This window comes from Brachionichthys hirsutus, chromosome 16, assembly GCF_040956055.1.
Source record: "Brachionichthys hirsutus isolate HB-005 chromosome 16, CSIRO-AGI_Bhir_v1, whole genome shotgun sequence".
Lineage (NCBI taxonomy): Eukaryota > Metazoa > Chordata > Actinopteri > Lophiiformes > Brachionichthyidae > Brachionichthys > Brachionichthys hirsutus.
In genome coordinates this window covers 3,636,292-3,659,640 of record NC_090912.1, presented here as the reverse complement: position 1 = coordinate 3,659,640, position 23,349 = coordinate 3,636,292, and the positions used below count along the sequence as shown (strand labels likewise).

Below are 23,349 nucleotides of genomic sequence, written 5' to 3'. Positions count from 1 at the left end.
TCTCTCTCTCTCTCTCTGTCTCTCGGACTGAAAGGAGACATCATGGCCTGGGCATCTCTGTCTGTCCAGCTCTCATCTCACTCTTGTGTTCTCCCCCCCCCCCCCCCCCTCTCCTCCTCCTCCTCACCTCTAAAGAGCTGATCTTGTTTGCTATGAGAAATACAATCATGAATGATTATATGATATTCTTATAAAAACAGGGTATAAGAACAACAATAATATTAATAATATTGTGAATAACAAAGCCGTTGGTAGTAATTATGTTAACACTGCTTATGATTTTCTGATTTTTTTTTGTCCTGCCGGTGGGACATCGCACTGTTTCATGACGTGAGGTTGTATCCTGTCTGCCCCTCGTGGCGGCGAGACGCCAGCGAGACTGAGTCAACTCCTACTTTTCTGTTTCCTACAGATATTTGATTCCATGCTCATCCATTTATTTGCTCCTGGTCGAGAAACAGGATCTCACAGACACATTTAGAGCTGACAGATCCTCATTTAATTTAATGTTTAAAGACATTGCTAATCAAAGTACACACACACACACACACGCGCGCACACACACATGGTCTTTGTTTTTGTCGGCCTGATCTTGCGCTACTGTGAACAACATGTTTTGCCCGAAGTTGAAGAAACTGAAAGGAAGGATGTGCCTTAATGGTCTCCAGAGGACGTGTCCTTCAGTTGGTCCTTAGGTGGCGGCGCCAAGATGGACCAGCATGCTTTGAGGCTGCTCGATGGTCTTTTCGTGTCGGCCTGAGACGCCGCTGTCGATGGTTTAAGATTGCTTTTCTTGTAACTTTGCAAAGGGATTCTTCTCATGTAAGAGCAGTTCAGCGGTTGTCTCCGGGACGTCCCACCGTCGCAGCTGGACGTCCCACAGCCTTCAGATCACGTCTTTTATTCAGGTTACATGACAACAGTCACCGGGCACTTGGGTTCGTCAGCCTGTTGAGAGCATTTTTACTTTCCACTCGCCTGTGCAGCCTGAGGGGAACACACAGGAAGGTTGGTCTGGACGTTGCGTTTTGGTTAATATGCACTATTGTTTATGTAAGCTCAACGTGTGGCCGGATGCGAGGAGGGTTTCGGATGGAGCGCCGGCCGAGGCGTCATGATGGCAGCAATCCCGTCACAGCTCTGTGGCTTTTTATTTCGACTGATTGTTTCGCTGGAGGCGTCTCCTTTATTGCACGGGACGTTTTACTCGGTGTATGTGCAGACACTCAGTAGGCGTGCCTTATCGTCCCATCAAACCCCAACCCCCGCGTCCCAAGTTGTCTACTAATGGCTCATCGTCTTACTGTACAAAATCAAGAAGCCTCCTGGTTAATCAAAGGTTTGATCAACAATTATCCGGTGTTGTGAGAAGTTCAAGGGCTGCGGGAGATTCCAGAGGAGCGATGGCCTGAGATTAGAGCTGCTTGTCTTATACCCTAATCTAAACGCTCCGACCTAATAGGTTGGTGTCTTTTTGTGTGTGTGTGTGTGAAAAAAAAAAAGACTGAACGATGACGGCTGTTAATTTCCACTAACTATCAACGCCTTCAACGGCATCTCCGCCTCCTTGACTCCTCGGATAGCAGCGGAAAAGTGAGCTGATTAAGTTAGCCTTAGACAGATTCATACACACACACACACACACAATGCACCCAATAAATGGATTGGTATCTCTGGAATTTTTTATACGCACATATTGCGAAAGTCCAGGTTGACGGATCAGTCAGATGGTATTAGGAAGAGAAAGGTGAAGAAATAAGAGCGAGCAGAGGAGAGGCTTCGGAGTGGGCATCAATCGCTTTCAGCATTTGTATGTTCGATCTTTTCCTTGTAAATAGAATATTTAAAACTCTTTTCACTTTGTACAGTTAAAAGACAGGCAGGATGTAACTTTCCATATGTTTTACAGCAATCTAAGAAATAAACAAAATTAACATAAAAACTCGTAAAAACAAAAAATGTGTGTACAAAAATATGCAAAATATAGTTAAGACACAAATATTACCAATCATAAGTGATATAATTGAACTTATTTTTATTTAAATCTCATGTTTAATTAATTATGATCGTTTACCAATCAGTATAATGATAATGTTTTGGCATTATTCTTTTTCATATTTTCGCTCAAGTGTTGGAGCTTGAGGATAATTTATGGTAGGTGTAGTTTGGTGATGAAAGGGGGAAGTTTAATTTTCGGAGTCTTTGCTGAGTTTCCCTTGACTTGTGTTAGAGTCTCTCTTTTTAAGGTAAGCTGTTCGTCATGCTTTTTGAGATAGATTTGATTATCTACACATTTATGTAATACAATATTACATGTATACACAGATGATATTTGCGTATAGAGGCAGCATATTGTGATCCTTCATTTTTAGGCCGCAATCCTTGCTGAAGATTTTCAAGACTTTTGTCTTTTTGTTGCCCTTTTTTAAATTTTTTTGTTTTTTTGTTTTTTAACCTGGGTTCTAATGATGATTGCACACAGAATTCAGAGCCATCGTTGGCCCGGCCTATCCTGTTCCCTCGCTACGTTTGGGATAGAGATCACTGTGCTAAAGGAAAAAAGAAAACAAATCCTATATATAAATATATACAGTATGCGCACGTGTACACATGTACACACGTAGGAACGCGTGTCCCAATACGGTGCGCGCTGGGCATTTCCCAGCGTTCACGTTTTGTCAGTATTAGAGGATTTCAGCCCGCCATCATGGAAACAACAGGAACGAGTCGTTTCAACCGAGTCCGAATCAGTTTGAAGCTGAAATGCATTTATGCAACCCCTTATTAAAAGGTGCAGCGTTCGCTCAGTCGTGTCTCATTTCATGTCGTGCTTTGCTTCAGGGGAATCAACGATTGCTGTGTTTTAGCTCACATGCTAACAAACTGTGCTATTTGACAGCTGGAAACATTTCAATGCTCTGGATTCTAATTTATTTGGTGCAACATTGTTAGTCTATACAAGGCGGGATACATTATTTGTAATTTGTTGTGTACATATACGATTCCCCCCCAGCAGTCAGAAGTTATTTAGCCCCCTCTCATTTTCTGTATGGTACTTATGCCCAATAAGTCTCTATAATCTTCTCTGCAGCTCCGAGAGAGGAAATTCATCTCTTTGGTTTTTCTCGGCAAACGCTTTCGTGTCTGGAGGGCTGATTGAAAAGTGACAAATGTGTCCCCGCGCATGTAAACTTCATGGGTTTTGCATATTTGTCATACAAAAGACCTGCCTTTCCCCGCATCGTCCGCAACAATATGACCAAACCAAAAATGATCTGACTGTACACTGTACGTGCCAATGCATCAGTTCCTTTTGCTTTTTTAGCGTATGGGAAGGTGAGCTGTTTGTTGTGGGGAGGGGGGTGAGGAGGTCAAGGTGCACCTGACACTGTGGTAAACATGCGATCATCAGGCCTTTGCCACCCCCCAGCTGCTCTCCTCTGCAGAGTCAGCATGGCTCGCCAGAAGTCTTTATTTCGCTCGTGGCCGTTTCTGTGCGCGTCACAGCGCGTTCGTTTAACTGCTTCATGTAGAGCAAAAACACTGTGTCACATTTACACCGCCAGAAAATGACTGTGGCAAGTTGGTGGACTGGAACATCTGCAAGGAGGAGGATGTAAATATCAACTCTGACGTGCATTTTTCTGACACATGGGACCAAATACCAGCCTGACACGGTCAGCTGCAGGGATCGATGTACCGGTTAAACTGACTTGTGATCTTTTTCTTTTTTTTTTTATTTGAGCAAAACTGTTAGTCACATTTTATTGATAGCAACAAGTCACTTCTCATGCAGATAGGAATAATTATACTGTGATGTTATAGGATTAATTTGATGTGATGGTTCATGTAATTTAGCGGCTTATAATTTTCCGGTTCACACTACTTCATTGAAGAACTTGCTTACTGATAATTTAACATTCTATTTGTCAAGTATGTGTATCTACATATATATTTGATGCGTACAAAATTTTCTATTAAATTGTGTACAGTTTTGTTTGGTTGTTGCTATTGCTATTTTCCCATCCTTATTGTTCATACTTTGCCTGTATGGAAACTGATGATCACATAAGGGGTTGCTACTAAATGTATTTCACAGGTGAGCAGGCTGGTCTTCAAGAAGCCTGACTAAATTTACTGTTGGCTGACAAAAAAATGTAACATACGAATAGGATCAGTTGTATACATAATGATATACATAATGATTTTATTCTTGGCCATTCTTTTCTCTTTCTGGGGCCCGTTTCTTTGGAATAATCCCTGCATTTTTACACCATATGAACAGAAAATGAAACAAAAACAAATGATTGTACAGGTTGTGTAAATACTGACTATTGGGATTAGGGGGGGGCGGGATACATTTACCTTCTTTTTTGTATGAAATCAAATTAATCTCAATAATCACACACACAACAAACACTAAGGTACTTCTAATAAGGATAATACTGATATCTATAATTCTAAGTGCTGAAATAAGACTCTTCTTTCTCTTTGTACATGAACAAAATGAAGTGTTGAGTATTAATAATAAAAACCTGTAAGTTTCACACACATGGCACTGAGTCTTTTTCAACCGCTTTATGTTTTTGAAGCGCACGCTCACCTCCTCCGTTCATTCATTCATTCATTTTTTCATTCGGTTGGCAAATCTGGACAACAGTACCGGTAAATGAAGAAAACCTACCCCTCTGTCCTCAGCGGCCGTCGAGCTGCCATTGAGAAGGGCATCTGTTGAAGTTGCCGGAAGGCTGATATCTTCTTCTGTTATGCTTCTGCTGAGCGGGTCTCATGTTTTATTAATGATGGTGGATACATGCAAAGCATCACAGAGAGACATTTAATCAGACCACCAGCCCCTTCAGATTCTTAAGATCTTATTCATCACTCTGCATTCAGTACTTTTCATGCTTTGCTCGCAGCTTCTGGCCTGGTGTATGGTTCTTCAGTGGGACTATGTCGTAACGACAGAGTGGACATTGTGATAAGATGAGCTCTTGATGCAAAAAAAAAAATCTTCAAGCTCTGTTATGTGCAGTTTAAATCATCTTATCTTAGACGGTGCATTACGATTTTTACTGTCTGAGTTACTAAGATCTGAAGGAGCATCGATAAGGTTGATCAATACCCCAATGGTAAGTCTTATTAGTTTTATACATGATTATAAACAGACAGAAATCCTTAATGATGGGGGGGGGGGGGGGGGGGTTGAGCAGGGAAGCTCAGTCATGACGACGCCCACCTCATCCATCGTCCAGGTAACCCCAGACACGCACCTTCATCACTCCTGGCTCACATTCATTTTTCATTCATGATGGCAACCATGACTTACTAAATTATTGATGGTGGGAGCGAGGCGCTAGGAAATAAAGGATATGTACATGTACACCGATCAGCCATAACATTATGTCGGACCGGACAGCCCTGACCCGTGATCTGGCAACAACATGTTAGCAGCACATCCTTTACATCCTGTAAGTTGAGGACGTCGGGCCTTCATGCATCCGACTTGCTTGTTCAATACACGCTTCTATCAGAACCGGCATTAACTTCTTCAGCCATTTCAGCGACAGCAGCTTGTCCAGCCTCTCCTCCCTACATGCATCAGGGATTCTTGGCCTCCCGTGACTCTGTCAGCGCTTTTCCTTCCTTGGACCACTTTTGATGGATCCTGACCACTGCAAACTGGGAACGTCCGATCAGAGCTGCAGTTCTGGAAATGTGCTGACCCATCTTTTTTTCTTTAGGGAGCTGGACAGTCAGGAAGAAAGACGCCCGCTGTGAGCCCACCTGAAGCCCTGAGCCTGCAGCAGCTTAAAGTCAACAGCCAGTCAGAGGCGAAACCTCGCTCTCCGTCCGCCTGCAGCTCCATCTCACCCCATCGCTCCTCCCTTCTTTCCCTTCCTCCCTCGCTCTTTACGCCTCTGCCACTCTCTCTTCCTCCCCTTCTATTGTGCGTCAGGTTGAATTATTATTCGGATGGATGGGGAGGTGGCGGCGGAAGGTGATGGCAGCATCGCGGTAGTCAAAGGAAGAGGGCCCTGTGAGTTATGGATGCGAGCTCACTGGATTATGGAGAAATGAGAGGGGGAGCAGGAAGGAGACAGGAAAGGTTAAAAAAAAAAAGGACAGATGACAAAAGTGAAGGTGTGACATTGCTTCCAAGTCCATAAAGCAAAAGCATGCCGACATTCCAGCGATACGACGCTCTTTATCCTTGAAGCACGCGACCTCAGAACACCCGTTTATTTGCAGAACATTGCTCGCTGCTTTTCGTGCATCGCGCCGATTTTCTAAGGCGCTGCTCTGTCATTCTCTCGGCTCCTCTTTCTTCCTTTGCTAAAATGCCTGCGTTGTTATAATTAACAGTTACCTAGCAACAGGATTATATTGTTTTAAACGGCACTGGAGAGCGTGCTAAAGCCGTACCTCTGTACACGGCGTCTTAGTTAAGGTACTGTCGTGGTGCACATTAATGCATTGGAAGAGCAGCAGAGTCGTTCTGAGGTTGTTGCTGACATTTATCTGTTTGTTTGTTTGTTAGCGACAAAACTCCAAGAGTTACAGACGGATCTTGATGACATTTTCAGGAAATGTGGGGAATGTTACCAGTAATAGATGAATACATTTTTGGCGGTGATCCAGAAGAGATCCTGGATTCTGGATCACTTTGAGAGCGAGGCTTTTGACCCGTAAGGTTAATGTTGTATTGCTCACCTTAATGTTGTAGCGCTTACCTTAATGTTGTAGCGCTTACCTTAAGGTTGCAGTGCTTACCTTAAGGTTGTCGTGTTTTTTAATTTGTTGTAATGCTTCTATTTGTCGTAGTGGTTTGCACTTCAGGGCCACTGTAAATTTTCCTCTAATTAGCTTTTCCTCCTGTCAGTTTTTATCACTGCATGAATTCAATCATCAGGTTTGAAAGTTTGCTGAAACTGTGACTTCCTGAGACACAGTTTAGTAGAAACTGTTCCTGTTCTCTGGTGCACAATGGTTCAGAGTTATAAAGCACATGTGAGCGGACAGAATGACAGGTGTGCCAACACGAGGATGAATAATCAAGAAAACAGCGACACTGATCGGTTCACAAATCAAGATGTTGAACTGCACAGAGAGAAAGATGAGGAGCAGGGAGCTGCATGAAGATGAAGAGCAGCACAGATGGACTGATAGGACATCAGCAAGTGATAGAACGCTGCGATGGTAAAGGACAACGTCAGAAGGAGGCACTGAGGACAAAGGGTTAAAGTGATAGAGATGGTTGCCTCGGCAACAGCAGCTAACATTTTCTCTCATTCTTTATCACTCTCTCTCACACACGCTCCTCCTCCCTCCCACCTCTTCCTCTCGCCCTTCTTCATCTCCTCTGCGGCTCAGAGTTAAAGTTTTGCAGGCGTCTCTCGATTCCCTTCTTCCGGGATCACATTCCTCCAAACGATGGTCGGTTTGGTCGGATGCAGAAGTACAGGATGTTGCACAGGTTGTTTAATGTTTTTTTTATAAATCACAATGATATCAACGGGACCCAGAATTCTCGGAGCAGGCTTGCCTCTCTTTCAGCCCTTTCTCGTCGTGGCTGAGTCTGGCTTTAGGTGTCGTACGTACGCCTTTTGTTGGCTGCCAGCTTTCATCCCAGTGACCCCTGAATCGTTCCGACGTTGAACGTGGCTCGGTCTCCTTCACTGAACCCTGCCATGCATGCATCTGTGTGGCGCATCCCAAATGACAACCACCACAGGGAAGGGAGGCGATCCGGTGTGTCGGGTCACTGTGGAGCCGCAGCAGGAGTCTGTGAAAGCGTGTGTGTGGTAATTGTGAGTGACAACGCACGTGTGTTTGTCAGTGTGTGTGTCTGAAGAGTGTATTCTTCATCCTCTGTTGGTCAAATGTATACGAGCCCTCCTCTGGATGCAGGTGTAAATGTGTTTGACGCGGTGTCGGATTCTAGTGTATGTGTGTGTGTGTGTGTGTGTGTGTGTGTGTGTGTGTAAAGCCATCATCTAATGGACGATAGAGGAAAGGGGGGACTGGGAGCACTGCTGGGAGCAGTGGAGGCCAGGACGACATTTAATGACTGGTGACGATCTCAACGTGTCCCTGAGAGCCTCTGCTCCATGGTTGACCTCAGATCCATCAGGATAGACCTCCGAACTCCGTCCATCAACGGAACGTCACACACTTTCAGCTTTCCTGCTTCGGAAGCTCATGTCTAGCCAGTCTCTCCTTCCTCTCTCTCTCTCTCTCTCTCACCTTCCCTCCTTCCCGCCCGCTCTCCGTAGTGATGGGAGGCAGGGTACTGAGGTTGCTAGGAGATGAGGAGAGTGTGCCAGCCAGACTCGGTGTGAGATTGGTCGAGGGACATTGGGAGAGAGCGCCTCCTGCTGGTCCTTCTTGGCCTCTGCTAGTATTATGGACCGATATGGATCCAGAGTTTGATCAGCAAACACAGAAGTTACACAATAAATGTTTGTGTTTTCATGCAGAATATCTCCACTCTGCACTGGATCAGTTTTGGTAAATTTCTCTTTTTGAAGGGAACCATTACAGAAATGGGTCCTGGACTGATACTGATTAAATAGCACTCACTCAGCCCTTTTAGGTGAATGCAGCTTTTCATCATCAGCCTCAAGGTCACAGATTTAAGGGTGGCGATGTTGCAAGCGTATTTCAGCTGGGCTGCGTCATATTCTTTGATCTAGAAGAGTTTCACTCGGCTTGTAAAAGAAGGCGTCGCACAAAGTTCACACTCTGTGTCCTCAGAATTATGTTTTCAAATATCCATTATCAAACTTGGGCCCATTCTCCTCATGTAACACTCATTGTCCGTGTCCAGATGAAAAAAGGATGAAAGAGTGTGAAATTGTACCGCGCCCTAACGGTACAGGCTCACACTTCAAAGGGATTGATGAAGTGGGATTTCAGGGAGTCATATCAGAGCTATTTTTCCATCATATTATGGAGTAAGACTGCTGTTATAACCCGAGGCCAGTTTCTGGGCATCGCTGCAGCATGTTTGTTGTCTGACTCTGACTCCATGTGGTCATTGAGGAAATTACAAATCATCCCAACTGCTGTGAGATGCTTCCATCCATCCATCCATCATCCATCCATCATCCATAACCCTTACAAGGGTAACGGGGTGACTCTGAGTGAGAGGCTCGTCACATTGGCCAACACGTAATGGGACAAATAACCATTCCAAGACATTCCAACACGTGTTGCCGTGCCGACGGTGCATACCACCACAACACCTCACAGACAGCAGGATGATCACCTGCCCACTGTCGGTTCACTGCCGTTTGTTCTCGTCAACCAATCAAGTTATGCGATGGTTGTTTTTAGTGATGGCTAAATTGCACCGATAATAAAGCTATCAGTCAAACGTATTTTCCGCTCCGCCAGCGAGGACTGCTGCGGGAACAAGGAGTCTTGCCGTTGTAATCATTGCTTTTTTATATCCACAGGTAGCATCAGCAGCAGAAATGACCTGCTGACAAGCCTCACGCCTTCACACAGAAATGTCACTTCAGAGTGTGTTACAGAAAAAAGGTGAGCAGAGAGCACACACTTGTCCACTGTTGCTATCTCCATGCACTCAGCTGATAGAAGTGTGCTCCAGCTGTGTGAATATTTGCTTCACCTCCTGAGTGCACGCATTCACTCCCACTCCTGCAGCGGTGGATGCTCTCCGATGCTCTGTGGATTTTATTTAGACGTTTACACACACGGCTGGGTCATGTCAGACGAGGCAGATGTGAAGGTTTTAAACATTACCGGGTCAACCCGTTGTTTAGTCCTTGTGTGTAATTATCCAAGGGTTCTGTAATCCTTCAGCCGTTCCTGAAAGCAGACGCCGCTGGAGAGGATACACGCCATGGCGAAATGTCAAGACGACACGATAAATTACAGCGTTGACAATCAAACGATGTCAAATCACATTTACACTTTTAAGATAAGGTGATTATTCCGATGCGATACATCCATGTCTTTTCCTCTCCTTACCTGAGTTTGTGCCGCAATGGCACCATGGTTGAGTATTCCAGGCGGCCATCACTGCTGCAACGCTTTCTGGCTCCCAGGTCAGAGGAGACACCGGCACAATGTATTTTCTGTAAACCAAATCAAACTTTTGAAATCGTAATAGCAGAGGGAGGACAGCACTGTGTAAGTACATGCATGTGTGTGTGTAGGAAACATATGGAGAGAATTGAATGTGTTCAAAACTGGCTGTTTTCCTTCCAGTTGTGTGCTGTGAGTCTCCTCTTTGGAAGATTTTGTGACCTTGTCTGCGATGGAGAGCGTCTGCGGTGTCACAGCAGGCGCTCCTGTTGATAGGATAGGCCTGGCTCCGAGTATCAATGTCCTTTATCTCGCCTCTCAGCTCCTTCAATTCGACTTAGTGGCAAACACAAACACACAGCTGTACGCAAGTGATTCACCCCTGATGACTTGTGCCAGCAAAATAATAATAATAATAATAATAATCATATTTGCATGGAATAGCGTGTGTAAAAAAGCAAGTGTAGATACGTAGCACGGAAATGATCCACAGTTAAAAGCTCTGTGATGCAGTTGCTATGGCAACTATGATAGGAATAGACGTGTATCTGCAAGGGAATGAAACGTATTCAACTGTTGTTTAGAAACTGAGATTTGATTGTAGTGATTGGCAGGTTAAGTGAGGGTTTATATGCCTGCTTTGTGTGTTTCAGATTTGACTTTTGTGACTGCTTGTCTCTGTAGGTTTCATATGTGCACCTCTGGTTTCTTTGTATGTGTATATGCCAACGTGTATGTGTTGGTATATGCACACAGCTGTTCATTCTACCATACATGGGGGGGGCATGTCATTATGATGGTAGGACAGTGTTAGTGGGTCTGCACTGCCCTCCCTGGCCCTATGAGAGAGCAGATAAGCTCAGACAGACAATAAATGTAATGAGCGAGCATTCTGTTTGGAACACCTCCATTGTTGCTACGGCAGGCATGACAATGTTTTGAGTGTGTCATTTCAGGATTAGCCAATGGATGGTAGTGATATATGTGTGACATTTGTGAGAAACGACACACTAGTATATGAGGTTCATCCATTCCACCACAATCCTTCTCTCACGCAGGGATAAATCTGGTTTTATTGTTTGTTATCTGTCTTTATTTCAGACGTCACCCTCTCGCTCCTTTCAACTCTGTTTCCCTTTGTACCGCGATGCTTCATTCCACTACTATACACTGATTCGTTTTTCACTTAAGATGCAATAAGAACAAAGGAACTCTGTGATTCAAGGCCAAGCCCACACATGCTTTAAAAAAAAAACAGTATACTGGACTTTATGGTAGAGATAGGTGAAAATCAGTGAAATAGCAAAAGCTTCGGGGAGGGGAGGAGGAGATGTGATGGAGAGAGGTGAGGGAGGGAGGGGTGCAGGGAATATGAGTGTGCATGCATTTTCAAGGCGGTCTTTCTGTTGCAAAGGGGGGGCAGAAAAACAGTAGTCTTCCAGGACAACGCATAGGTCGGGCTCCTGATGAACACATGCAGCTGCAATGTAGTGACGGAAACGGATGGGTTCGTGTGTTCGCGGAGGCTCCGGGGATGTGTTTGGTTCTAGTTGGGCATCGGTGGATTCACCTCCGCGGTGAGTGAAGGGGGGAACAAGAGGAGCGCGCAGGGGCGGGGGTGTATGGACCCTCGCTGGCTACGGGACCCACAGGCACCCCGATTGTGCTCCGCGCTCATCGTTTTTGGAGGTGAGGACAAAAGAAAAAAGGGGGAACTGGAAGAAAGGCTCCGGATCTCAGTGTCGTGACGCCGCCCCCCCCACCCCCGACCACCACCACCACCGCCCCCCGACTTCGCCGCCGCTGGTCGGGGTTGTCTGGACTCAAAAAGGGTGAGGGAAAAGCGGCGGAGCGTTCGACTCGAGACCGGGGCTTGCCACAAACCAGCCTCTCGGTCATCGAGGGGCCTTCAGGTATGCATCAAGCTAGCCCGCGGAGCGCCGACTCGCGTCTGCCCAGCAGACGCTAGCGCTGCTTATTTAGGAGGAATAACAGAGTGCGCGATGATAATGTTCTGATGCAGTGCCCGCACCAGTCTACGCTATTTATGCTAGCTAGCCCATTTAATCAGAGCCCCGCTGGATCTCTGAGGCGGGTGGGGGGGAACATCTGCACCTAATCACCCCTCTTTTGTAGCTAGCCGCCGCTCTGCCCCGCTGAACCGCTTTAACTATCTCCTTTAGCTCGCTGTGCTTGTAGCAACATAACACACGCCAATTAGCTAGCTGGCTACGACGCTACCTAGCTAGCTTCCGACGTATGCGGACTAGCTTGCATATTTAATTTGCAGTATGTGAGGTATTTTAAGCTAACGCTAACCCTGCGAGGCTAAAAGAGGCAGCAATGCAAAGCTTATTGGATTGCGTATTTCTTATTAGCTTTGCTAGCACCTAAGGGTGTATATATATATATTTGTTTATTTATTTTTTAAGCAGTGTTGTGTTGATGACAAGACATAATATCACAGAGCCTGTCGTTATCAGTAAACAACGTTGCTATCAATTAGGCTGCTATGTAATTGACTGGCTGTATTGAGCGACTGCATTAATGCAGTTCTGTTGTGTGTATTGCGAGTTCTGCTGCTGTGATTAATTAGTAATCAAGCTATGGGCTTGAAGCAGCAGCGTCTGGTAGCATCACCTTCTAGTTTTGACTCTCAGATTTGCACATGAAAAGGTTTGCAGGGTTCGATTTGCAAGGTGAAACCAGGGTTGAGCTGTTTTTTCCTTTAATAACTTGTCACTGTGGTTAAAGAAATATAAATGATGTGGAAGATCAACAAAAATGGCATCAAGCCGTTAACTCGAATGATGTTGTTGTTGTTGTTGTTGTGGTGACACTGAGATTGAGTCTACACTAACACAAAGTCTCACAAAGTTCTGGATCCATGATTCCTTTCATGCTGGATCTGAGGCAGACAGTAGGGCTGGCGTCACACATGGCAGTTACGGGCGCTGACCCATAAAGGTGGCATCATCCCTTTCATTACGGGCGGCACAGTTACAGCCCATAAACACGAGAGATCGACTTGATTTAACGGGCTTTAGTCCCACTGTAAAGAGATCGGGGAGGGCCCGTCAGGTTGTTTGTTTACGTGTTATGCTTATTTGATGACTTTAACTACGATTGATTGATTGTTTGTTTGTTGTTCATTCCATCCGGACACCCACCTGGACAAATGTTCCCCCCTACCACAGTAAAGGCTCTACCCTCAGTGCATATTAAAAGAGGACTATTGATATCAGGCTAGAAAGCCTTTTAAGAGGTGAAGTAACAAGTCGAATAAATATGCAATGTTGAAGTAATGTTAACTTTATTGTTGGTCTGATTTATTTTTTATTTTTTTATTTTTTGGGGGGTTGGGGGGAGTTTAAATAAAGCCACATTTGTCAATCTAAACTGAATTATGTAATCTTATATCAGCGCTGAGTTTTTATTTTTCAGTAAATACTTTTGGCTGTATGTTGCACAAGGCTCATGGGGTATTTATGTACGTACATAGTAAATATGTTGGTATATTTCTTTGTGTTTTTGCCAGTAACATTTAGATTTTCAAATTACTATGGTCTCATTCTATCCCAAATGGATGTTTTAAAGTTATTTAATGACCTCATTGTATTTCTATGTATATTTAAGCAATACTAAAGCATAAACAGATGGCAACCTTTTATTTTTGCATGCTAACTTTGTTTTTTTCATTGTTTGCATTTACAGAAAACTACCCCCCCTGGAAAATCCGCATGGAAATATTGAAGAGAAACAGAAAAGAGGAGCTTGAATTGACTGAACCTTGAGGTAGAATAACTGGATTATCCTCCTTTGGAAAATTGTTGCCAAGGCTCTAGGTAGAATTAAATAATGGTTGATAGACAAAAAAAGAGGTAAGAAACTACATGCTGAAGACACAGGAGAGCGCCGAGGAGAATCTGAACGCAGTCAGGAAAGAGAAGTTCGGGTTAGGGACCAAAAGCTTCTGCAGTCTGAAGGAATGCATGCAGTAGCGAGAAAAACAAATGTGTTTGAAAAGGAATGACCAAGAAAAAGAGCATCTCAAAGGATTACGCTCTGCATCCATGAGCTAATGAGACTATCAATGGAGAGCTTGGCTCTGGGGGTGTTAAATGAGGGTCTGTATTCAGACCTTTTGTATTCGGTTAGCGCGTTCGTCTCATACAGGTGTGAGTCAGGCCCCGGAGCTCTTGCTCATGTTGACGGACTGAAGGACTGCCGCGTTGGGCCGTAGTCTCAATGCTTTTTGTTAAGATTTGTTTTTGTCTTTTTTCTTAAAAGATGCAGCGGGATCACAGCGCGGTTGAATCCTAACCGAGCTCTGGTTTTCTGAGTTGTGATAATAGCAGCATCTGCACATGTAAAGATATTCCATGATTGAGCATCTCAGATGTGATGCGTCAGTTATTGCCTACTCGGTGCCAAATTGCTTTGTTGAAAGGACTGCATACTTTTTGATTCTGTGTTTTTCTGCAGTAGGACCTACCTATCTGTTTCATTTTGTTCAAATCCCATTTTTATTGCCTTTTTTTAAAAAACAAAAACAAAACGATATATGAGCAATCGTATAAAGCCTGTTGAAGAAGGACGTTTTTCACCATTCAGCCTTTTCATACTGATGAAAGCATCATCTGTTTAACGTCCCAGCCCATTTTATTACCAGTGATTTTAACATCTGCGATATACATATATATATATATATATATATTCCTCAGCTTGAACTCTTTCTGGATTTTAAAAGTATTTCCTTGTTTTACTGCCAGCCCATAGTCTCATTCCATGTTATGTATGGTTATTGCCATAAGCCTTCCAGTTTCTGATCAGAAACATTCCCTGATATAGACTCTGACAGATATTTAATCTGAACTTGTAGGGGGGGGCGGGGGGGGGGAAACAATGCAGAATTTTTCTAATAGTCCAGTTCCCCCTTCTCTACATACGGGGTTCAGTGGGAGGGGTAGCGGCGGGCCTGCATATCCCCCTCAGCCAGCAGATCTCCAGATCTCCCCAAGGATGACGGATGATTACAGTGCAATTCAGCAGCAGAGCCTGCACAGAGGCCCCCACCACCCCCCTCCAGCCAGCCACATGCTTGCTTACAGCGCTAGGAACAGAGGAGCTGTGGAGCCGGCACTGACACAGGCTGGCATTCATGGCGGCAACACCAACAACCCTTTCAGGAAGGACGTCATGGATTACTATTTTTCAATGGGTGGAAAAGACAGGCACAGAAGGGGGGGCATGGGTTATGGGACAGGCTTCGGGTATCCTAATATTGACGGGCATATACCTCACCAGTACCGGCATGCTGGATCTGGCTCTGCACCATCATCTGCCCTGATGTCGCCATATCCAGTTGACTATGGCTCCAGTGTGAGTTCGGGGGGAGGCGCCGGAGCGTTTTCTCCTTCTCATCAGTACAGTATGAGTCAGAATCCTGCAATGCAGTCGTTGCCAGGTTCTCAAATGCAGCACCGCCAACATGGCCAAGCCTTTTCCGCTGTCCACCATGGACAGCCGCATAGGAGCTACACGCACTCTGGGCACAGAATGACCCCCCAGTACTCGCACTACTCCCCTCAAGGTGGAGCATCTACAGGGTCGTCGGGAATGTACAGCCCCCCTCCGCAAAGATATCTCGACGGGGTTGCTACGACTGGGTTCGATCCCAAAGTCAACACCCCCCCCAGTGTCAACTCCGGTTCGAACTGCGTCTCCGGTTCAGTTGCTGCTAACAATGTGGGGCCGATGGAGAATGTTCAACAGACTTACCACGCTTCGAGTTACCCTGGATACCCTCCACAGACGCACTCGCTTCACAAGCAAGCCACACTACAGCATCGCAACTCGCAGCACAATTTAGGCGGGGGTTACGACAACTCTCTGAAGATGCAGCACCAGGGCTCGTCTGCAGCCTCTCTGTATGTCAAACATCATCAAGCCTCAAATTCCAGTTTACCTCAAGCAGCGTCTCAAGAAATGGCCAAATCACCACTGCATCCCAATGCTCAACAAGCCCAAGTCAACCAAAACTTCAGCCCGATATCCAACCCGTCTCCGGCTGCCTCTGCTGTTCATTCCCCCAGTTGTTGCTCCTCCCCTTCCCCTTTGATGAGCGTATCAGAGGAACATGGAAACCCCTCGGCTCACGGTCCTCCACATCCTCCCGTTTCAAACTCCCGTAGCAGCCACGGCCAAACTAGATTATTGCAGATTATGCCTCAGTTGAGTCCCACGCCCAACTCCAATGGCAGCAATAGTAGCTGCGGTAGCGGCGGCAGCCATAAAGCTCAAAGTATGAGTGTAGTTGGAGGTAGCGGTCTTCCTCCAAAGGGCCGGAAAAAAATAGGTCTCGTGACAGGAATCAGATCCCGGGAGGAAGGCTCGTCCGTTTATTCGTGTTCTCCACGTGACAAAATGGATGCGGGCCTGAACAGTCTTAACGCTTTGAGCTCACAAGTTGCCAATTTGCCAAACACCGTTCAACACATGCTCCTAACAGACACGGTGCTCTCGCAGAAGAAGGGAAAAGACGGAGGTCAGGCGACGCACGGCGTACCTCCGTCACAGCCGAGGAGTCGAAACGCAAGTGCAGCCTCGAGCACGAGTACGGTTAAAGATGGAAGTGCTGTGGGGATGGGGGAGGGCGCCAGTTTAGATCCCGGTGCTGACGAAGACTCGTCGTTGATGTCCGTCGGAGGCTCCTCTGGGACCAAGACGGAGCGTGACGAGCAGTATTCTGAGGGGGAACATGACAGAGTGAGGCAGATGAGCGGAGCGAGCAGTGGCTCTGAATCGACCGCCTATCGCCCTCTATCTCGGACGCCGACACAGACTGGACACGTTAAAACGGCCACCGCTGATTCACCGCCAAAAGAAAAAGTTGCTTCTGAATCATCGTCGTCATCACCTCCATCCTTCGGTGGTCACTTATCAGAGATGGGCCCAACTTCCCATTTAACACCTCCAGTTTCCTCGCCCCCACCAGCCACCTCCTCCCGCGTTCCCCCACCACAGCTGAATTGTGTCCCTGATCCTGGCCTGACGTGTAACGACCACAGAGGTGGCCGTCGAAAGGCGGCAGAAATGAAACAGGAAGTCATCAAAAAAGAATCCAAAGGCACAACGGAGAAAACGGAGAAGGGCGGCAGCCAAACGCAGCGAGACGGAGGAGTCGATACGCAGAATGGTCAGGACAAAGAAAACCGTCTGCACGCTGCATCCAGACTGTACAATAGTGAGAGGGAAGAAAAGAACTCATCGGAGCAGCAGCAGACGTCCAGCGGCGTCGGTGTGATCGTTTCTGCTCGGTCTGAAGGAAGCAAGCATCCCCCAGACAACTGCACAGACGAGAAACAGTCTCACGCCTTCTTAAAAGAGTCAAGCAGCCATAATGGAGAGGAAGGTGTCGACCTGAGTCTTTACTCTTCCCTGCATCAGAAATCAAACTTCGGACGGTCTCAGAATCCACACAAACATGCCCACCCAGAATCAACATATGGCTCAGATTTGTCTGTGAGGAACAGGGCGAAGGCCTGCCCAGGGGGTGGAATGGAATATAATTCTAGATATTTGGGGTACCATCAGCCCCAATCTGGCTACGGCTCTGGCAATCCAAAAGATCCTAGTTATGTAGCGGAGGCTTTGGCGAAGAGAGGGCAAGGAGCGCTCGCTAAAGGTCACGACGATAATTCCCAAATGCAGCAGTATCCGAGCCTTTTACAAGAGGTTCTTCAAGGTTACAATATAGATAGACGCTACGGCAGGCCAGAACAGGCGTTTCCTGCCTATGTCCATGTTCAGCAGCCGTTCCAAAGCAGACACCCGTACAGCATGGCTGAAAATCTGAGAATGCAAAGTGGGGGAGCTGAAGGTTTGGCTCGTTCTGCCCAAATGTCGAGCACTGGAAAGCCCCTACATTCAGCCCAGAGGCATGGCGGTGAGCCCGAGTTTACAGCAGATCCCCCGGCCTCGGCGAAATCTGCAGCGTTCAACACTAAGATACTGCAAAATACTGAAAAACCCGATGTGGGTGTGACCCAGAGTCATTTACCGCGCCCTACAGAGTGTCTGCAGCCCCCACCAAAACATATAAACCTAGCGGATTACTCTCTGCCACAGAGAAAAGCGTTATCCGCCGTGCCCCCCCAGTCCTCTGCCGTGCAGGAACTCCTCTTGCAAGAGGCCGAGCCGATAACGGGCGGCGTCGGTCAAAGAGAGTCTAAAAAATCAACAGGCTCTGCGTCGGCCCAGTCAGAGCGCCGCTCCGTCATTTGTGACGTGTCGCCAAACCGCCGGAGCACGCCTGAGAGGGACCGGGAAAGTGACAGAGAGAGAGAGAGGGAGAAAAGTCAGGGGGGGGCCTCGGTGATTCAACAGCCGTTTTCCTCCCCGGCAGCAGCTAATGATCTGAGTAGAAAGGATACTGTGGTGAAAATGGAAGCCGCTTCAAAAGACGCCACGAGTTTACAAACCGAGCATCACGGCGGCGTTGCAGCAAACGAGCCTGATGTGGAATATCATTCCAAGCCGGCCCACTCGTCTGTTGTGCTGAACGCTGACCCCTACAGGCGGGGCAACGCTGACATCCCAGCCCCGCCGTCCCATCCTTTGAGCGCTCGTCCTTTGTCTTCACCCTCCCGGCATCAGTCGTATCTCCACGGTGTCGATTTGTCAACCGGCAGCTCCAGCAGTTTCCCCGGGTTTCGATACGGGGACGCCAGAGAAGGAAACGCGATGCCCCGTGGTAACCCCCACTTTCCGTCCCATCACCCGTACCGGAATTTATCCCCCCAGGCTCAAACCGCAAACAAACTTCAAATGTTCCCTCACCCTCGAGGCCCCCCCCATCACCCTCATGACTTGAGTGACTGGGTAAAAGCAATGAATAGGCCGTCTAAGGAGATGATGATCATGCAGCCCGGTTTGTCTCCGGGGCGACACAAGGTCGGCCAATCGGAACAGAGACAGAAGATAATCTCCCGATGTGAAATGCCTGGTGAGCAACACGCAACCAAAAGTTCGCTCCATCATCAAAGCGCTTACTTTGATTTGAAAATGTGGGAGTCGACGCACTCTGGAAGAGAAAGCAACGCGATGCTGGACGGAGACTCCTACTACCGAACGCAGCCGCCCCCCCTCCCGCCTCCTGTGGCCTCGCGTGGCCTCGCTCCGCCGCGCATGACTCATGGCCGAAATGCTGCTGAACACGAAGTCTCCAGAGCTGCCACAGAGGAAGCCAAACCCCCCTGCCCTCCCGTCCCACCCAGCGCCAGCAAGCTTTCTGCCGACGTGACCTCCAACCCGCCGCACCGCCAGACCAAACCCGGCGGTTCCGGAGACGCCAACCCGCTCATGCTGCGAAGGAGGGTTCGTTCTTTTATCTCTCCCATTCCCGCCAAAAGGCTGCTCCAGGATGCGTCTCAGCAGAGGGCTGTCCCGAGTTCACATCACTCCCCTGCGGCTCCGTCGGAGGCCGGCCATCACGCTGAAGACGACGCGTCCAGCTCGGACGTCCCGTGTCCCGGGCTCTCCTCCCCGTTGCTGGGAGAAAATACTTCTTCGCAGCCTCTGTCTCCATCAAGCAGCAATACTAAGATTTTACCTCCCAGGAAAGGGCGCGGCTTGAAACTGGAGGCAATAGTGCAGAAAATCACTCCAAATATTAAAAAGCCAGCCGGCCATGTTGACGATGAGCTAAATCATTTCCCAGGCTTCTCTCACTCAGACATGCCGGCGTTTTCTGATTCGCAGGACCAAGACTTGACACATTTCCCAAGGGGGGGGGACGAGAGCTACCTTGATGAAAGCCCCTCCTTAAACGACATGATTCCCTTCAGAGTGGTCGACGAGGCCGGGCCTTTACCGCCGTCTGCCTACCCGTGTGATCCTCACCACACGTCCCGAGCACTGAAACAAGATTTTGACTTTGGATTAGGAGCCGCTGTGGCATCGGCATCCGGCGACAAGGAGGATTTCACTCTGCTCGGGCCTCTGCCGCCGCCGCCACCTCTCCCCCGCCCAGTCCAGGGCTCCCCGCCTCCGTCCTCATCGGCGTTGTCTGACATTCAGCATTTCACCAACACGTACCAGCAGCTCGAGACGAGGAGAGGAGAGCAGTCTGCCGCCAACCTCCTACGGCAGAAGCTTCAAGAGTCCGGTATTGGATTCGACGATTATCCCGGCAGCGACTACTACGGGACGCCGCCTCACCATAGCCAGGCCCAAGAGCACATGCTGAGCAGGCAGCATCACATGTCTTCTGGGAGGTCCAGTCTGTCGCCACAAGATTGCAAGCCACCAGACTGTGCCGTGCCTAAAGGCTATTTCCCATCTGGCAAAAAGAAGGGCAGGCCCGTCGGGAGTGTGAATAAACAGAAACGGGCCCAGGGCCTGACCCAAAGTCAGGCACCGGACCAGAATCAGGCTCCCAGCGCAAGTCTCACTGCGCCGCCAACCCCGCCCGCTGCCGACACCCCGCCTCCGACTGTTCACACGCCCAGCAGCACGGCAGAGCCCCCGGCGACGCCTGGGTCAGAAAGCAAATACACTCCCGTGCTGTCCCCGCCTACTTTGACCCAGGTAGTAAAAGTGGACGTTGAGAGCGAGGACACGCAGCCAGAGACTGAGACGAAGCCCGTGCGAAGAAGACGCAGAGGTGTGAAAGACGAAGATGAGCCACTAGGAGCAAGAGGTCGACAGAGGAGGAGGAGGAGAGGAGCAGGAGGAGGAGGAGCGGCGGCGGCGGCGCTGTCCAAAGATGACACGGATATGCCTTTAGGGGCAGGAGCGCGCTTCGGCCCGAACAGAGTACTCGCCGATCCAACAAGAAAGGGCCCGTTTGTGCCGCACATCCACGTGGAGAACAAAATACCCGAGATAGGGGCCGTCTGTAGCATTATGAATGCTGAGGAGGACAAGATGAGAGGGGAGCGCGGCGTGGGCGGGGCTAAAGCGGGCGCGAGCGCCGCCGACTCCCTCCTGGCCTCGGCTCTTTGCTCCCAGGTGTCTCGGAGAGATAGAGAGTCGGAGAAAAAAGTGGAGACGGAAGAGGTGGAGACGACCCTTCCATCGGGGAAAGCCCTTCCTCTGTCTGGTCACGTGGTCGCGGGCCCCGTTGTCACGGAGACCAGCCACTCTGGCCGCCTGCTTTGCTGCCTGTGTCAGAAGTGGGCCAATTACAAACACCTCGGCGACCTCTACGGGCCTTTCTATCCAGCGGAATACGCTACAAAGCTTCCCAAGAACCAGCCGCAGGTCAGATGTCAGGCGTCCAGCAAGACGGGACCAAATTCAGACATGAGCTCAAACGCTGTCGAGGGCACGCGAACCCAAGATGCTCTGTTTGCCCACATGTCAGCTGAGAGCGAGCGAGCCATCAGCCTGCATTCAAACCCAACCTCTCTCACCGCTGCATTCAGAACCGCCCCCACAGACGGGAGAGAGGAAACGATGATGCGCGTTTCTGGCAAGTTCTGCAACGCCGCCTGCGCTTCGTCGTCCTCCCACGCCAGCAGTAAAACATCTCTGACCTGGGACATGAATCTAGATATCCGAATAATCCCTGAACTTAAACGAGAGCCAGACCTTCAGCCCGACCAGCAGCAGCAGGCCCGGAAGCAGCAGCAGCAGCAGCAGCAGCAGCCGCCGACAGACGAAGCGCAGCAACGCCCTCAACACAGAAAGCTGACTTCCCATCCGCGCTTCAAACGGAGGCACAAGTCCAGTGAGGACTCCCCCAGGATGGTGCCGTCCAACAGCAAGGCGTCGCTGCCCTTCCAGCCCCCTCCCCCGGCGCTGGACTCTCTGGGACCCTTGGCGCAACTCGCCCAGCTGCCCCAGATGCCGATGGACCCGGAGGAGCTGTGGGTGCACGAAGGATGCATCGTGTGGACTGGCGGCGTGTATCTCGTCAACGGGAAGCTGTACGGCCTGCAGGAGGCACTAGATGGCGCCAGAGAAACGGTGAGCGTCTCCTGGATCTGTCGTGTAGCTTGACATTTTGGTGCTGATTGAGAGGAGGCGTGTTAATTCCAGCGCTAACCGACCAGCAGACTCGTCAGTGATTCTATCTTATCGTCTGTCTGTCTTCCCCCCGCTGATGACTGACTTCCTCCCGACCCAGTGCTGCTCGTACTGCGAGATGGTCGGCTCGACCCTGGGCTGCTACAGCAAAGGCTGCACGCTCCGCTACCACTACCTGTGTGCCGTGGAAGCAGGCGAGTGGATGCTTTCCCTCCTTTTGAACTTGGACCTCTGTTTCTGCGCTGCGCTCACGTTTTCCGTCTCTCCTCCAGATTGCTCTCTGAATGAAGACAACTACTCGCTGCGCTGTCCCAAGCACAAGGTAAAAGAGGGAGACTTGTTAAGTCAGCTGTAAAGGACATGGAATTTACAGGAGCATGCTTTCAGATCACCTGCTTGGCGTTTATCTGCTCAGACAGACTCTTTCTCCTCGTCTGGGAAGATTTCTCAGTACTTTTATGTCTCGCGCCGATAAAAGCCAGTTATTTGTCTCTTCTGTCCTTCCCTCAGTTTACCCAGAGCATCCGACCAGCCAAGTCGGTTTACGTGGAGCAGTCGGAGAGAGGCTGAGGGAATCGACGAGGAAGGAGAGAGAGTCTGAGGGATGTAAGTTTGTTCCGTCTTCATGTTTCTGATTTCTGTTTTCTGGACAAAAGACACGGAGCTCCTCTCGGGTGTTCTTCGAGCACATGCGCGTGCTACAAGCCAGCAAAACACAATCTGCGGCGACTGCGACGCATTTCAGCCAGAACCGGCCCGAGGCAGATGTCCTCGTGTCTCATTTGACTTATTATTAAAATAGCAGCAGAGCAGTTTCAAATGAAAATGTGCTATTGAGGCAGGAACGGTTGCGTTCCGGCGCTGTGCACGGTTCTCGTTTCTCAGATTTAGCGACGTGCTAATGCTGCTCTGCCGCTCCCCGTTGGCTAGATTACCCTTTTAAATTATGTGCAGCAGCGCAAACGCTCCAGCTGACCGTTTTTTAAATGAGGTGTTGCATCGATGCGTGAACGTTTCCTCTGTTCATCAGAATTTATTAGACTGTGTAGTGCGTGACGAACCGAGCTGGACCGGACCGGCGCTCAGACTCCGCCCCATGCCGTTCACCTCGCTGACGGCCATCCTGCCCGTCACTGCAAAGCACAAAGCTGGCAGCAGCCTGTTTTGTGCAGTTCCAGCCTTAATGTAGATTTGTCAAACCGCCGGGATCTTAATTTTGCTGATGTTGCACACCACCGCTCTGCTCTGGTTTGTACATCG

The 23,349-nt window shown here is 48.6% G+C and overlaps 1 protein-coding gene across 1 annotated transcript; it reads left to right on the top strand.

Annotated features, from left to right (window-relative positions):
• Nucleotides 1-14,961: 14,961 nt before the first annotated feature.
• tcf20 (transcription factor 20) lies at nucleotides 14,962-22,659 on the top strand. Its single transcript, XM_068750364.1, has 4 exons — nucleotides 14,962-22,029; nucleotides 22,190-22,283; nucleotides 22,362-22,411; nucleotides 22,600-22,659. Exons 1-4 carry the CDS (start codon nucleotides 14,962-14,964, stop codon nucleotides 22,657-22,659), a joined length of 7,272 nt encoding a protein of 2,423 aa, XP_068606465.1.
• The last annotated feature ends 690 nt before the right edge of the window (nucleotides 22,660-23,349 follow it).